Here is a 17,588-nt window from a genome sequence, read left to right as displayed (position 1 = left end):
CACACACAGGTAGTGGAGGAAGTCCTTTAATGGTGAGGAAACAGGCAGAACTGGCAGAAGGAGATAAGACACTCCAGACGGTGTCTTAAACAAAAGATGACTTTAAAAAAAAAAAAGGGTGGAGGACGAGAGGAGAACAAGGCAAAGGGGAGGGTGGTGATGCCTGAGGGAGAGGGTGAGTGAGTGAGTTATCAGCCATGCAGAATAGTTGTACACCTCACCATGTTATCCTCCGGTTTGGGCGGCGCTTTTGCCTTTGGAGATAACAGACGGTTCACTCCAGCGTGTGACTGCGACGTATCTAAGCTAACTTATGTTTGTGTTTTAAAGATGTGAGCTTGTCAGTCAGTACTGCAGCTCATGAAGCGAGATGACCTGTTATCGTGTCCCGTGTGTTGACTCGGTCCATGTAGCGAGAGGACATGAATCGTCAACGCGGCCCTTTTGCACCCGTGAATGACTTTTCTCTAACTTGTATTTGAAAGATTTAAAATCCCGTTAAACTCATCACTCTTTCCATTAATTATCATACTTCCACATTCACAGATCGCAACACTTTATTTCCTCTGAATCTTTTTTTTTTTTTTTTCCCACCGAGGCCTGCAGTAAATTTCAGCTGCACCAGTCTGCCAGCATGGAACAGCTCCAGCAGTCTCTTATATACAGTCCTGGACGGCAGCCACTGGCATGGATCTGCTGCCTACTCCTCACATAGTGTATGCCACCCAGTAGATCACGTTCACCACGGCGAAAGTGAAAGGGAACACGGCCCTGGCATAGATGTCGATGGTGTCGGCGTCGATGGGCTTGCAGACGCACTTGGAACAGCACTTTTTCCCCTCCTCCCTCTCCTCCGGCTGCTTGGACCTTCTCCTCCTGGGCTCCACCTCCTCTGTGCCGCCCTCCCCGGGGATTTCACTGCTGGAGCGCTGAGTGCGTCCCTGGCGGCTGGAAATCACCACACCTTGGTTCATACCAGTGACCGACAGGGAGAAGAGGACCATAGCCTGTTTGCCATTCTTTACGATGGACTGGAAGGAAGAGAGGGGAGGCATATACAACATATACAGTTACAAACAGACACATGACAATCATGGATAATTATTCCCAGCAAGAAAATCTATTTTCCCATTACTCTCTACAGAAATTCCTTGTCCTGTTTAAGGTCAGTGGGATGGATGCTCGTCAAAGCCTGGGCTTAAAGTGTAGACCAGGTCACTGTTTGAAAGGCATGCTCATTACTCACACCCCCACCCCCTGCAAGCCAAGCCTTGTCATCTGCTGATGGAGGTGCATGATGGGAGTGGTTTCCTCACCTCGGAGCTGAACTTGTTGGCTTTCACCTTGGCCTTCTCTTTGAGTCTGTAGTCAGCATTGTAGTGTGCGAAGGCGTACTCGATGAGCGCCGCGAACACAAACACGTAGCAGATCCAGAAGTAGACGTCCAAGGCCTTGATGGCTGACGCTCGCGGCAGGGAGGAGCGGGCGCTCACCATCAGCGTGGTCATGGTGAGGACAGTGGTGATCCCTGTGGGGAAAAAGCCAAAATGACAAAAAAAACGATTGAAGTTGAGTTACCCGGTTACAAAGTTTCCGTCAGACAAATACCCACCTAAGGAGACACGAGCAGGAACTGCGGATTGGCTGATCCAAAAGGACACCCAAGACATGGCGACCAGTAATATGGAAGGCATATATGACTGAATGATGTAGACGCCTCGATTACGTCTCAGCTCGAAGCGAAGGCTGAGCCTTGGAAATCGTCCCGCTGGAAGAATAAAAAAAAAAAACATAACCTGAATTTAATTACTGAAGCAAAGAATGTGGAAGAATCCTTAACTGGTCTTCCCAGACACTGGCAGAGTGTCTCTCTGCTCACTTGTGCCCCTAGTGGCCAAAACCTCATGGCACAAGAGATTGAAGTATAGTATTGCAGACTGACGAGTTTTCCAGCAGCAACTCCTATCATCTCATACACCTCCTGCCTGGCTCAGCAGCACGCTTCATGGATAAATTCCCTCTATGCATCAAATAAACCCACAGAAGTGCCTGAACTTCAAAAAAAGAAAGAAAAGCACAACAAACACCTCAAAAGGAATCTTCAACATCGTTAACACAGCAGTCAGGCCGAGTCCAAACCCTCAAAAATAACGCATGTTGTAATGAAACAGTGAAGAAACGTGCAGGCCCAGTTCTGTGAGGGCGCAGAAGCTTTCACTGCAGCCTTGAAATGTGAGTGATAAACGTGTTGTTATTTAATCGTGCGCCATCAGGAGAGTGCATTGCATAATGCTATGCACTCCGTGAAATCTTTATTGAAAGTGCATTATGTTGGTCAGTGGAGCTGCTCTTAGTGCCTCGTTACAAAGTATTCAACCACCAAACGACCAAAAGAAAAACCCAGCTGGTGTCGCTCTGTTTACAGCTTCCACATGGACTGTTTATACAAGTTCTTGGAGTGTGTGACATCTTTTTATTCCGATGACTTGTGTCCATGTAAACAGAGCTACTGTAAACACACACAATCGCTATGTCATGAGAAATGTTATGACGTAAAGGCAGCTGTAAAATGTGGTGTGTCGTTTCCCTTTTGGATGTCGATGCACTAATATCAGACCCGGATAATGCTTACCAGATTTGAAGTTCATCATCTCAGTGACAAAGCGATAGTCTGTGATGGTGAACTGGGAGAGCTCCAGTTTGTCCAGGCCATGGATGTGTCTCTGACTCTCCGACCAGTGATACACAATGTCCTCTGAGGAGTAACCGTCTGCAGTGAAATAACACATGACAACAGGCCTTTCATCAATCCAGCCTACAAAGATACATTGTGCAATGTCAGGGTCACTGAGCACATATCATTTTTATCTGTGCGCTGAGGAGTGGATGGGGTTTTTTTTTTTAGAACTGTTTCTTTTATGTGGACATCACTGTACGGAGACATTCCCGCAGTAAATCCAAAAAAACTGCATAAAGGGTGTGTGAGGCAGAGTTAAAGGTAAATCTCAGACTTACAGCTTTCCAGGTCCAGCATACACTCCTGTTCATCCATGGGATACTTGGTCAGATCCATGTCACACGCCACTGTCGAAGTGATTCTGGAAACAAAACAGAACCCTCATTAGAATCTATCATTATTATTATTATCATCATTATTATTATTATTATTATTATTTTTAAAACAGTTTAATAATCATGGTTATTTCTAAAACTCTTTTGTAAATCTGGAAAGTTTTTTTATTTTGATGGAAACGCGACAGTGAATGAGATAAGGGGCTTCATTCTACTTAATCTTACAGGTTTGGAGGAAGACAAAAGAAAGAAAAATCAAAGAAAACATTTAATTTGTCCAAAAAAAGTGTCATCATGTTGTTTAAGAAAACAAGTTTGTAATTGAAAATGCAGCTTAGTTGTGTGGGAATATAATTTGTAGGAGACATGGCTGAGTCTGTGGTGCTGGAGGCAGCTCACTTTTTTATTGGTGCTTTTTTCCCCATGCTTGAAGAAACAACAACACTTATGAGAGCAGTTGGACTGAAATAAAACATAAATGTTTTATGACCTAAAGGCAAACCTTAACCACACAGGTGGCAGATTCTATTTTGGATTTTCTTCAAATAGTACGGTTCCTTTTGACTCTTTCATTCGTAACTTCCAAATGACCAGATTACCTTCCTTTTTAAAAGCCACGGTGATTCACGTTTAGCACAGAGAAATCGGCTCCCTCTCAGAATGTGATAGATTAACTCTGACTGGTGCTGTCAGTAATCTGTCTTCTGTTACCGGCTGCTGTATAGAATGACTCCGTTGGGCTGCAGACGGATCAGCTTGTTCTCCACAGTCACGTCGTGGAACCAAGCTGACTTGGCGTTGACGATGAAGGTGTCGGGAAGCCACAGCTTGTCCACGAAGCGACTGTCCAACCCCAGCGTCTTGTTGGTGTGATTGTAGGACAGCCGGTCATCGTGCCAGCTCTGCCGCAGGAACACAGTCATGGTGTATTCCTGCCAGGAACAACACACACACACACACACACACACACACACAAAGGCTGAGTCATGGACACCAGGAAAAACACTTTATATCAACACTCATGTATAATTATAGAAAACAACTCAAATTGTGTTTTAATACAGACAAAACGGGGAAAGTCCACCACATTTACAAATAATTGTACGTGACAGTTTAATAATCATGGAGTATTACTGTACTTATGAAAATTAGACAGATAAAAATGTCAAATCTTGCTTCACTATGCACGGACTGTAAAAATAGAAATACAAATAAGCAAATGCATTTTAGCTGAGTCATGTTTGGGGGAGAACAATATTTGTTACACGTTGGAGAATGAATTAAAATGACTCAGCACAAATGTTGACTCAACGGTTTCATACGTTCATAAATGGTCTAAAATGACTGTCTCACACTACTATCAGTAGAGAGTGGTATCGTCTCATCCCTAATTAAATAGGGTTTTTTCAATGTCTTTTTATTTCTTTTCTTTATTGAGGGGGGTGTTGTAGTTAGCTAGTTTTGTTTATTTGATCCGTTAAAGTCTATTAGTCATAAAAACTGAAATGCAAAATGACTATCGAGACACACAAGCGCTGCGGTTTGCGGTGGAAACCAATTTCTTTTATCAAATGTTGTATCTCTATATGTATAATTGTTTCTCCAGTGAATGGAACTACAGAATGAAGGATGGAAATGAGCAAGTAGCTAAAGCTGACACAAAGCATATTAGCTCTGACTGACATTGTTGAATCGACTGCTTTTTGAACGTTGACTCCAATCAAACGACAATGTGAAAAAATGTCCCACTGGATTGAGTTCTGACTGCATAAAAATCCATGACCGTATGAAATGATCTAACAACTCAGCCAGTGTGTCGCACACGTTCACACTGAGCACTTTCAAACCCTCTTTGATCGCTCGGGTCATGATAGAGGAAGCGAGAGAGTGACCTTAGTGTACTTTACCATGTTGGCTTCAGAGATGTGGTCAATGCTGGCCACTTCGATCGCCATGGCCACGTTCACTGGGGGACCTGCAGGGCGACAAGTGAGAAAAGACGGCCAAACAGCCCCTTCCCCGTCTATCTCTCTCACACACACACACACACACACGCACTCAATCTGAATCCATCAATCCCTCCCATCCTCACTTCACTCCATCACCCATCTGTTTCCCTCCCACCCAGCACTCTCACACTTCTCAAACACTCCTACAGTGCATAGAGATTAAGCATTATCCAGTTTAACCATGCTAAGTGGCACATCACACTGAGGGCTTTCACAAACAGAACTGGGCTTTCATGGACTCGCACAGAGTGAGCTTCTGCCAACATTCACACACACACACACACACACACACACACACACACTTTCATTTACACTCATCAGTTTGCCATATGATTAGCATGGAGTGTGTCTCTGTGCTGCTCAAGGGCAGAGACGGCAGGGGAGCTCACTGATGCAGAACAGAGAGGCTATTTATACTGAACATTAAGGAATCATACATTTCCATTCCCCGCCATTTAACGCCTTCCCATAACCATTTTGTGTTAAATGATATTCTATTGCCCAGACACCTGATGTATAGTGTGAGGTGATTAAGAGTGGCAGGTTTACTGCGAGCCAAGGTCAGCGGGAGCCAGTTTAGACGAGCCTCATCACTCGGCGTACGTCGTGGCTCATCACGAGTGAACTCTGTGTCGTAAAACTTTGCCACAGCATGCATTTACACACAGTGAAGTGACGCTCGCGATCTGCTAATGACACGCACTTCACTGAAAAAAACAACCTTTAGATGTGTAAGAAATAAAATCCTCACTTTCCCATGGTGCTGCTTAAAGCACATTTTGGGAGATGTTCCTCATTTTCAATGACATTACGTTCTGGTTCTACGAAGGTTAAATACACATTCATTACAAGTCTCTTTGGACAAAAGTGTCTTTGTTCATTTTTTGCCTACACCTGCTATAAACCTGCTTTTTCCTCATCTGTGTGTGTTGTATGCACAAATAGAACGCCACACAAAAGGACACAAGTTATGAGCTGAATGGTGGGAATTACTTAAACATAACACACATGATTCCCCAATGGTCAAAACAGCCTCTCTGTTCATCTCCTTGTCTAATGTTACATCAGTAGGAATGCAGTGACCACACAATGACCAGCCAAGTGATGTGCGAGCGTTCCTTTGTGTGTGTGTGTGTGTGGTGGAAGCGGCGCTCCTGTTCCACATTTTCACCTTCTGCTCAGCTGAGTTAAGCTGTGAGATTGAGAAATCTATCGCTGTGGTCATTGGATGTTTCACATCTTGCAGCCATTCTTAGCAAACGTCTCCACACATTGTTTGCACCGCCCGTCTCCCTCTTCATCCCTGATAAACACCGTGACTGAAGACTAAATATTGTTTATTTGCTCTCATGGTGTACGAGAAAAAACAGAAATAAAGACATCTGTCGGGACAATGGACCTGGAAAGTGAAATGCAAACATCTGCATTGGTGTTTCTTGGTTCGCGGTTATGCTAAGGATGGCTGTAAATGTGAGGAGATGAAATGCAACCCAATGCCACAAGCAGTAGATCTCATACTCACCTCCTATCCCAGGGCGAAAATTTCTGGCATAGCCCTTCATTAAATCATCCAGATTAGGTAACCAGGATATTTCAATGTCTGTACCTACATAGTCCCCAATGTCACTCAGCATGGCCCTGTAAAGAGACAAACAGCAAACACAGGAGGCTTCAGTGGGACGACCTGACCACATCGTGTGTCCACGGGAAAACCTGGCAGAGTCTCGGGTGGGGACACAAAAGTGAAAATAAACTTTTACATCACAAAAGAGAATATTGGTTGTGAACTATGATGATTGATTGTCTGCGGAAAGCTGCACAAAGTTCATCAGATCAACTCTAAATTTGTCCGTGTGTGTTTGTTTGTTTGTCAGGAAGAATCCAGTGAGTGATCTGCTGCTGCTGCTGCTGCTGCTGCCGCTGCTGCCGCTGCTGCTGCTGCTGCTGCTGCTGCTGCTGCTGCTGCTGTTGTGTGAGTCAAAACAAAGTCAAAAGGAAGCAAAAACTCTGCATGGAGTTACATTCATCACGTGGCTACATTCTCTTCGGTTCTTGTCGATAAGTGCAACTTTGACCTGCAGCACGATGCGATTTGTCCTCTGCAGTGACCTCCAGTCAATATTAGAACCATATTAAGACATTTATTGATTTGTAAACACAGTATGGACACAAAAACACACCATGGACACTGCATTATACATTCATATCTGCACCCTTTGCACACCTGTTCTCTACTGTTCTCTACGCCTACTTATATATTCATACCCTGCACAGATGTTCTTCTCTTGTTTTTTTTATATATCCACGTTTTACATTCATATTATATTGTGTTTGTTTTGCTGATTCCATTACTGTAATTGGATTTTCTTCTCTGGGTTTAATCTAATTTAATCTTTATTGATCCCGAGTCTTCTTTAATCTTCACTCACGTTTTCTTGTTACCGTTCTGCAACAAAACAACAAAGCAAATACCCAGTATGTTAATGTCCACAGAGCACATTCTGATTCAAATTCAGTTTCATCTCTGTTTTGAATTAATATTTGCTGGACTTGGAAAATACAAAAAAAAAAATGGCTTAAAATTACAACAGCAAGAAGAAATGTTTGAAATGAATTGAGTTGCATACTCGTACAACTTATCAGCTCCCACCTTAACAGACAATAGTCTGCTTCCTATTAGGAAGAGCTATTATTTAGCAAATAAGAAATAGCACCTAGACCACCTGGTAACTTGAAGCATTCACTTCATTTCTATATTTCCTATGAATTAAATCTCCTTTTCAAAAACTTCCTTTTAAACAGTTTCAAATCTGCTCCATAGTCTTACCTCACTCACAGATATGCAAACACATCTCGGGGTCGTGTAAAGGTTGAAGTTAAGATTGTTCCCTAAGTTACAATCCCCACCTCCATTGCTGAACAGTTTCTGTATATTTTCTGCATTAAACGTTATTATTTGTGCTGTTGCATACTCACTACAATGTCAGTAGGTTTCAGTCATGTTGACTGAAGTATCGTTAGCCACGTGCCATGAAAGCAACTTGTATATCTTTTTCTCTAAATCTCTGCATGACAACAAAAACCAAACGTGAGCACTGAACCAATCGCCACCTTTGTCCTCTCTCAAATATCTCAGCTCGTAACATCATAATATCATGCAATAGACACACATGCACCGGTGAGTCCCCGAGCCAAAACAGCATTTTAATTAAAACAGGTTCTTATTCCACCGCTGCTTTCATTCTGAACAACTTAAACTCGAACCTAATATCGCTGTCTTTAGGTTTGAAGAGCGATGCTTTAATTTAGTTCTCATGCATCCTCCACTAGAGGAATAGTGGAGAGTGAAATAGAAGAAAGTATGTATATTCTGGTTTAAAGAGACTCCCCTGAGCCCCCCCCCCCGGAGCCTGCAGAGACTGCTGGAGGGCCCCTGAGCCACAGTCTGTCAGCCACAGGCCTCAGAGAAGTGCAGCGCAGCCTTGACACCACCAGGTGGCAGTTTTGCATTCTCTAACAGAGCCTGTAATCAGACAACATGCAGATACACGTGACCATTGTCCATGTGTGTGTGTGTGTGTGTGTGAATGTCAACCCGCTCACACCCTGACACGACTGGTGACGCTGTGATATGCTGGTCATTCAAATACGGACCAAGCTTTATTGACTGTTGTTTTCAGAACCACTGTGACTCTCCGCTGGTGTTGAGAGACAAAAAACAATTGAAGTCAAATCAGAGTTTTGGGTGATATTCAGCGTTATAGAGCCCGGCAGTGGCATTATCGGGGAAATGGACCTCATGGCGGCTGCATCGACGGTGCCGTTAATTACTAACCCACGGAAAGCCATTCATTGACCTTTGAAAGAAGGCTGACATTTTGAGGACAGTCGACCAACTACAGAGAGCAACACATTACACTCACAGTGACATGGACTGCAAATTAAGCACAAATGCATCTCCTTTTCTGCACAAACAGCTTCTGCCGTGTCACTAAGATTTCCTGAGTGAATCCATTTGGTCGTGGCAGATGTATTTTTAGGCGGGCAATCACTGTCTTGTCTGATATAAATGGGGGCAGTGAGGGAATATAATTAATCTCCTGGAGCTCTTCATTGTCAGTTTCCAAATTTGGAGACAAAGAGCTTCTCCATCATCGCAGATGACATGGTGAGGGAGAATCTACCGTATGAGTCAAGTTAGTGTAATTTAATATTAAATCTGCATGAACGTACTGTTTGGATCAGATTGATGAGTTTACAGAGACTTTACTGTTGTTCTTTTTATATAGTTATCATAATACGAATCCCTGACCTTCACTGTTTGACTCTCGATAGTGTGCATGTTCCTACTGTTGTAACTGGCAGGCCAGTCTCATTATTATTATGTGTAATAATGATCATTGTCTTTATTTATAAAGCACATTTCATGCAAAGATGTAGCTAAAATAAAATCAAACAAGCAACAAAAGAGAAATTGGTCTGATAAATTGAAAAAGCTACTTCAACCTAATACAAAGTTATGCCATGTTAAAAAGGTTAGTTTTAAGTTTGCTCTGATGTCTCAGGGGAGGATGTTCCAGAGTTTAAGGTCGCAGAAAAACAGGAAGCATCACACAACACTTTGGGAATCACTTCCTGTGCACCACATGAATAAAGTTTTATCGCCTGAATAAATTATTTTGATCAATAATTTCATAAAATAAAAACATTTTGGGAATCCAATTATGGAATTAACTTTAACTTGAAATCTAATTCAAATTGCATATGCCAATTTGGATTATTTAATATATTAGTAATATTTACTAATATTCATCTTTCTTTTTTCCTCTTTGATACTGCTGATATTCTTATTCTCTGTATGCCGTTACCATATATAATATCATATATAATACTGATACTTGTTTGCATCTTTAATATTTGTAACATTATTATTATGATACATTTTTATTCTTTTTACATATTGTTTTACATATGTTTATATTCTTCTATATTGTATATGGTAAGGCTTTCATATGGTAATCTATCTATCTATCTTGTCCCTTCATTCTCTGGCTGATACAGAGCAGATATAGTCTTCACCTCTGAACTTATGACACAGTGCTTTTGTGTCTTGATTCGCTGAGTCAGCAGGTTTGTCACAGAAATGAACAGCGTTGAACATTTGATGGCTCTCTGTGGAGACTCACTCACTCACGCTGTTTTCTCATCCACTCCATACATGATAAAAGAGTCCGGAGTGTGCGTTTCCAGACGCAGCTCTTCCTCACATATTTTATTTTCCATGAACGTTCCTCCCGAGGCCTGGAACTGCACTCGTCTGTTTATGAGCTCACATTAAACAGATGGGGAGAGAAGGAGGAAGAGGAGGAGGAGGAGGAGGAGGAGGAGGAGGAAGACAAGATCGTGGTGGCAGCCTCACTCAAATTGATGGCGGCTCTATTTTTGGTGATCATAATGTGCAGCAAACACTAACATGCTTAATTAATTTGATTTAGTGACACTGCTAGTTACCCGCGCATGGGTTGACTGTCGCTGTCTTGGTTTTATTTACCCTACTGGCATCGGCACAAGATGAGCAGTGTGATGTCCTAATCATAAACATCAGTCAATGTATGATGTGTTGTTAGAACTGTGTTTTTACAATGACAGTAAGACATTCCCTGTTTTTTTCGACGGCATCCTCATCCTCTCATCCTGGCACACACATCAAACCCTCGTCCTTCTGACTTTTAAACAACAACAAGGTCAAATGTTTGACAAAAAAGAAGATACTGCACAGAGAAAGGTGAAACTGAATACTTCTGTATGATGATGATTTCTTTGGAAAACGCTTGTTACAAAAACAATTTAAAACTTTCTTTCTTTGCTTGAACCATTACTCTTGAGACCTGTGACGCTGACGAAACACTTTTACAACTTGCGTCGAGTTGCTTTGCAGATACTGATCTTGCTTTAGGTGCAACCGTGGGACGTGCAGAGCAATCATTTGTAATGTTCTGATGTCAGTTGATCCCAAAGTGAGAAGAAAGGTTTCTTATTCACATAAAGGAAACTTTTGTTGTGTATAAACTGAGTACTTTCATGTACAGTTTTCTGGACAGACGCAGTTTAGCCTCATCACGACTCTCTAAGAAAACACATTTTGTTTCTGTGGTTTGTATTTGAACATTTTACCTTCTCGTGTGTAGAAATTGGTTGAAATCCGAATTGTATGCTTTTTTTGACAAAAGACGAGTTTTAATTAAATAATGCTTTGTCTAAAATGATTTATTTAATACCACATTTTCTTCCAACAAACTGAGTCTCCATGCTAATTGTATTCTGGTTCAGGTTCGTTGCTGTGTGTCTGCAGCAGTGCAATGGGCACAGTGCTTCTCCAGCAGATAAGCGACACAGAGGATTAGTGCTTCCTGTTTATCTTTACGCCGGCCTTCAGCTTTTTCCTGGAAGGAAAGTTCATTTGAATTCTGTCACATTCTAAAAAAAGAAGTTGTTGAATCTTTACCAATGAAGTTAACCATGTGATAACACCAGCTCCTATCAACTCGTGATAATGTTTGTTCTCTCTGCAGGGAGGTCAGAGGTCAGCTTAAGGACAGCTGTGAGGAAAGAAGTGTGCAGAGACTTCATCAGAGAAAAATGCTGCTGGGCTCATGTTCCAGGTTAGTGAATATTCTCAGTTATTTCAAAAAACCTCCCCGTGTTATATGATAATATCATATAATTAAAAGTGAATTCTTGTGTACAGTACATTTTATCTACAAATATATTCTGAATTCACTATAATGGGGCTTCTTTTATTATTATTATCATTATTGTTGTTATTATTATTATTATTATTATTATTATCAATAAAACTCTGGGGAGAAATAGCCTACTTTTATTTGTTTGGGCTACTGAAATATTAATGTATTTAATTTACATATGGATTTACTCAGTTTTCAAATCCAGAATAGAAACACCCCCAAAATAACAATGTGCATTAATTCCACTATCACAATAATAGATTATGTAAACTTCCCAATTCCCACAGCATCTCTGATCATCAGAGTTTGAACATTTGTGATATAGTAAACAGATTAGAGTAAAACTGTCTCTTACATGCATCTTAAAACGTGTCCCTGCAGTGATGAGCGCATGATGAGATCACTGTGTTATTGGGGCGGCGTACTCTCTGGATTTACCCGCTGACTCAGCCTCTCATACAGATTAGTCAAGGAGACAAGTGTGTCACCTGAGCGCAGGTGTGAGAACGAGTGTGACGCACGAGAGAGGTCCTGAAACATTGGGATTAAACGCTCCTGCTTCACGCCGCGCTGCGTGTCGGAACTTGCTCATTCGGGGTATCTCTCAGGTGTTCACACGAGAACTTCACCTCGCTTCTCTTTTCACGGCTGTCCTCTGCAGGACCACTCGGCAGGACGTTAGCACTAAACATGCAAAGACAGATTAACCCACCAGGAGAGCTGCGGGAGAAAAGAAGAACTGTCCACTCCTCCCACTCTCTGTACGCTGCACATGCATCCACACTAACTACAGCAATTACACAACTCTGGTCCTGGAAACTAGCTGATAATTAAGGCTGGGCGACATGGATTATAAATAATATAATCCCCCATCATGCCAGATATACTGTGATGTAAAACTGCACACAAGTTGTTTCTCTGCTTCTCAAATGACAGTGACAATACGCTGTAAACACTCTACTGTTATATGCTTAAAAAACAGTTATAGCCTACGAAATACCTGGTTTATTTCTTTGGATTTTTAATGTTAAATGAAAGATATTTACATGTGTTAGAAACAATGACATAGCCTATAAATATGTTCAAATTCTGCTGTAACTTAACTAACTATTAAGTGACTTTTTTTTCAATATCATTTTGTCAATTCCGCATATTTTTAATATTCAATTATAATATTTGGCATATTTCGCATTCAATATAATAAATATGATGATCATAGATTATCACGATCGGCTGATATCCAAATTCTAAGCCATTTGTTTTAATATTTCGTCACCTAAACAAATGCGTCACATCCTATGTCGTCGTCTCAAGCGATATAAAAAAAACCCTCCCTAAACTCAACAGACCTGTGTTTGAAATATGGAGAAGCCTTTCCCGACTCTCTGATGAAATCTCATGCACATTTGGAGTCGTGTCCATCTCTGCATCCACACACTACAGCCTTTCTCAAGCATGAATTACATCCAGTCTAAACATGGGTTTTGTTTATTTCAAAGTAGGTCACTTTTTTACTTTAGCAATTTCCATAAATAACAAAAGGACTCAAATAAATATACAAGGTTATGTGGTTTATTTCAAGTGCCAGTGTTTGGCAGGTAAAAACTGCAGTTGTCTTATTGTAGTTCTTATAGTTTCTTCTGATTCTAGTTGTTACAGACCCCTGGTTTAAGTGTATAATCATTTGTTTGTGTTTATGTAGCCTTAGAATAAACCCTTCAACAGAAAAGAACATTTTACTTTCTGGTATATGTCATAAGTCACATAAGGAGTTCTTATGGTGAATCTGTGTCTGTCTGTGCTTCCACACTTGCCAATATGAGCAATAGAGGCTTGTTAGCAGTTGTGATGGACACACACCAGGGAACATGTTTATGTACATTGCCCAAGAATTTTGACCCCGACGTGATTTGAACACGCAACCTTCTGATCTGGAGTCAGACGCGCTACCGTTGCGCCACAGAGTCTGTTATACATATAAAACATATCAGAAAGGTTAGGTCTAAACCCAGAATATTTAACTTGAACAGCAGAGGCCGACAGAGGCTTGTTGCGTGAATGTGGTGAAGTCTGCAGTCTCACCTTTAGATGTCACTTATGCTTACACACTGGACCTTTACGGGTTAAATCCCCACAGTCCTCATCATCCGTTAAAACCAGTCAGTGCGTCATGGTGAAGTGATGTCAGTACACTACATTAAACTTTATCATGCGAGTGCTGTTAACAAGGTCAGTGACAAACTTCATCAAAGTATAGCAACAATTGTAGTGGTTAGGGGGGAACTGTGCAGCTGACCAAACATGTCTGTTGTTGATTTCTTAATGAAGATGAGAAATCCAACAACAGACATGTCCTTGCAGGAAAAGCACAGGTCTATAGTCTATAAGTCTGGTGTTATTCTATAGGTGAGTATCGACCAATCCCTCACAGACATTTTCATCTCAGTACTTTAGTTCCCTGGTTCCAGTACTGTATTTTCATCATCAACTATTCCCTATTTTCCATAATGTACTACTGTTTTCGTCTTATTTTCATTATATTCTACTTGCACTACTGTACACAATCTATAATGTACATTCTGTACATATCATCCCAACCACACTATTGTACATACTGTACATTTCCCTGTAATACTCACAATCTGCACCACTGTACATACTCTGTATTTATACATTCATGCACACATAATACTGTATGTGTGCATGAATGTATAAATATAAAGTATCATACTATACACCTGCATTTATTATTGCATTTTATTTTCAATTTATTATTACTATTTTTCTCACTATTGCACTGTATTGCTCTTTTTTAATCTTATTGTATTATATATTTTTTATTTCTTTTTTATTCTTATTCTTATTTTTTTCTATTCACTTTGTTTTTTTCACAACTGAGCTGTGGTGAATGTGTGTTTCCCCCCTGGGGGAGGAATAAAGTCAATTCAATTCAATTCAATTCTGTTACTGCTTGTTAATGTATTTCTGGTTGGATGCAATCTGCATTCTGTACCTAAATATGTAAACATGAGTCGAATCTAATCTTAGCCATAAACCCATGTGTGCCTATTGTTCTTGTCTGAGAAATTGTCACAGACATAAAGTTTTAAAACATTTTCCTTTCATTTCTAAGGCTGAATCGCTCTCTCAGTGCCACTGGACACTAACGACAGAGAATGATGAATTTTCTGGGGGGATTAACACACATTTGTTAATATTTACAATGATTCAAAACAATGATCGTCCTTGCTATTGGTGAAAATGATCATCCTTATACTTGTGTATTGCAGCGTGCAGTGTGGCAAACTTCAGCTCCAACGACCAATGGGAGATCCTGAGGCAGGATTTTAAACCCTGATCTTCTTGTTGACCCTGTTGTTAAATATTGTGCCATCATTTAGATGCAGGTCGTGTTTGGTGAAGTGAAGAGTAAATGATGCTTCAGCTGGAGAGAAAGCATGTGAAATTCAAACCACACCTTAAGTGGCCAGGCATGACTTAACAACAGCTGACCAACTTATATGAAATTGATAAATGAAGAGTTAAAATATGTGTGTGTGTGTGTGTGTGTGTGCATGTGTGTGTGTGTGAGAGAGACAGACGACGCATAACGTCGTGCAAGACAAAAAACCTTCATCCTGCATTTTCACTGAGAACAAAATAACAACAGCAGTGACTGTGGGAGCAGGAAAATCCAATTACAGTAGCTGTTACTCCCTCTGCTGGTGAACAGCCAAGAGGGACAACAGGGAGGTGATGCGGCCAAATCTCTCCCAAAGCTTCAGAGGCTTCAGTCTCAAACTTTAGTCGTTGGTGCCGGTTGTTCACCTCTGAACTGGAAGCTGAACGCTTAAACCACACAGCGGCTTCTATACTGAACAGATAAATATAAAGAGCAAACAAAGCAGGAGCATCTACTTCATGGTACATAGGTTTCTTTTAATGACAAAAACATAGAGTTCTGCTATGAAGAAATCTGTGTAATTTATTTATTTTTCTGTCCAGGGTCACTTTAAAAATGCATTTAGTAACAAACCGCCTACTCAATATGATTGTTTCATGTGTTGAATTCTGTAGCATAAGCTTATTATAAGCCCTTCATGTGTATTTTAGGAAGGTGTACATGCTTTTTCACGTTTTGAAGCTGAAGTTTAAAACACTAGTGAAGAAGAACAACAACATTCTTTCTGCAAAAGCCTCCGTTGTTCCCTGACGTGCTTGTGCCAGTGAAGGGAGCCCTCCGTTTGTTGCAGTTTGCAGTCTCACCGTTAGATGTATATGGCGGCAACTAAGGTTTATTTTCCTAATCGATTTATCAGTGGATTATTTCCGCGATGAATCGATTACTTGTTTGGGCCGTGAAATACCAGAAAATGTTGAAAAATGTTGTTTTTCAAATCTAGAAATGATGATTTTCTCAAATCTCAAACTCTTGTTTTGTCCACAAACTAAAACTATTGAATTTGAATGATTTGTCTGTTTTATGGCGCAAAGAAAGCAGAAAATATTCACTTTCAAGAAGCTGAGCAACCAAAAAAACTTGTTTTAGTTGTTGGAAAAACACAGACGAATCATTCGATGATCAAAATAGTTCATTTAGTAATCGATTAATAATCTAAAGATGACTTGAATAATCGTTGCACCCTTAATTAGATGTTACAAATCCTTACACAATGGAAAAAGAGAGAGCAGGTTAATGGACTGGTTCATTTTAAAGGCATTAAGCTGATGTTTTTCAGTGAAGGTGCAGCTGAGATCTGCCGTCTGTTATGTTTATATAGAGGCCTTTTCTCATCATGGCACCGTCTGATGTTTGACCCCTAACCAGCAGGCCGGAGTGTGGGTGACATTATCTGCCACACAAAATAAACACCCACTCACCTCACCCTCTCACCTCAGCCTGTCCTCAACAATCACTCCTCCTAATGCATATACATGACTGTAAGTGATGTCATCCGGTCCATATGGACCATATGTGCCTGACTGCAGAGAGCAGAGAGCACACTTCAGGTTGTGGGTGTGAAGGATTTTTACATATAAATATTTAACGTGTACATTTAATTTCACCAAGGCAACACGAGGTACAAAAAAAAAAAACTGTAGGAGGCGATTCAAAGCGAAGGAACAGCGATTTTCTTTTAGCTTTTCACGCTCTCGTGTTTATTCTCAGAACGGTTGATTTTGATTGATCCACTGAATTGACACTGAAGTGTCACCTGAACGTAAAAAGGTAATAAAAAAAAGAAGAAGAAGAAGATGCTGCGCTCACCTGGTGAAAATGTCTCCTCCGACGAAGAGCACAGCAAGACTCGACAGCAGGAAAGTTGGGGGCTCCATTCCACACGCTTTGTGATCAATAGCAGTTTTCACAAGAGGGAACTTTCCCGGACAGTAAATCAGTCACAAAGCCACAGTTTTATTTCAGTGCGCTCCTCTGCTGATGATCCGGCGCCGCCGAGCTCAAAGTAAAGTGATGCGCTGATACTGCTGAGGACGCTGAGGATGATGATGTTGACGATGATGATGAAGACGGTGACCCCATGATCACTTCCCGGATTCCTACACGTCCAGGGGTGCGCGAGAGGAGAGCGCACCTGGGGAGGGGGGGGGAAAAACTCCTGATTTGACTGCAACGACGCACCGATCATCCACCGCCGCTGCCGCCGATGGTCCCCCAGCAACAGAGAGAGAGAGAGGGAGAGGGAGAGAGAGGAGAGAGAGAGAGAGACTCTCTAATCTGTCGATCCATCCGTTTCTGTAA

At 41.2% G+C, this 17,588-nt stretch overlaps 1 protein-coding gene and 1 non-coding gene across 2 annotated transcripts; both read right to left on the bottom strand.

Moving 5' to 3' along the window:
- Positions 1-10: 10 nt before the first annotated feature.
- On the bottom strand, positions 11-17,198 carry gabrd (gamma-aminobutyric acid type A receptor subunit delta). Its single transcript, XM_044038531.1, has 9 exons — positions 17,097-17,198; positions 6,604-6,719; positions 4,980-5,047; positions 3,784-4,004; positions 3,016-3,098; positions 2,633-2,770; positions 1,613-1,768; positions 1,317-1,528; positions 11-1,031 (listed from the first exon to the last, which is right to left on the bottom strand). Exons 1-9 carry the CDS (start codon positions 17,162-17,164, stop codon positions 708-710), a joined length of 1,386 nt encoding a protein of 461 aa, XP_043894466.1. The 5' UTR covers positions 17,165-17,198; the 3' UTR covers positions 11-707.
- trnaw-cca lies at positions 13,723-13,794 on the bottom strand. Its single transcript has one exon. It is a non-coding gene; the product is annotated as a tRNA-Trp (tRNA).
- Positions 17,199-17,588: the final 390 nt, after the last annotated feature.

Source organism: Solea senegalensis, linkage group LG11 (genome assembly GCF_019176455.1).
Source record: "Solea senegalensis isolate Sse05_10M linkage group LG11, IFAPA_SoseM_1, whole genome shotgun sequence".
Taxonomy (NCBI): Eukaryota; Metazoa; Chordata; class Actinopteri; order Pleuronectiformes; family Soleidae; genus Solea; species Solea senegalensis.
This window is presented reverse-complemented; position numbering and strand designations above follow the sequence as displayed.

What these genes read in the sequence shown, in the direction of transcription:
- gabrd (XM_044038531.1), bottom strand. Translation starts at nt 17,164, where the DNA reads ATGGAGCCCCCAACTTTCCTGCTGTCGAGTCTTGCTGTGCTCTTCGTC. An exon ending in ACATCTCTGAAGCCAACATG is followed by an intron (nt 4,005 to 4,979) that starts GTAAAGTACACT and finishes TGTTCCTGGCAG; the next exon opens with GAATACACCATGACTGTGTT. An exon ending in TATGCTGGACCTGGAAAGCT is followed by an intron (nt 2,771 to 3,015) that starts GTAAGTCTGAGA and finishes ATTTCACTGCAG; the next exon opens with ACGGTTACTCCTCAGAGGAC.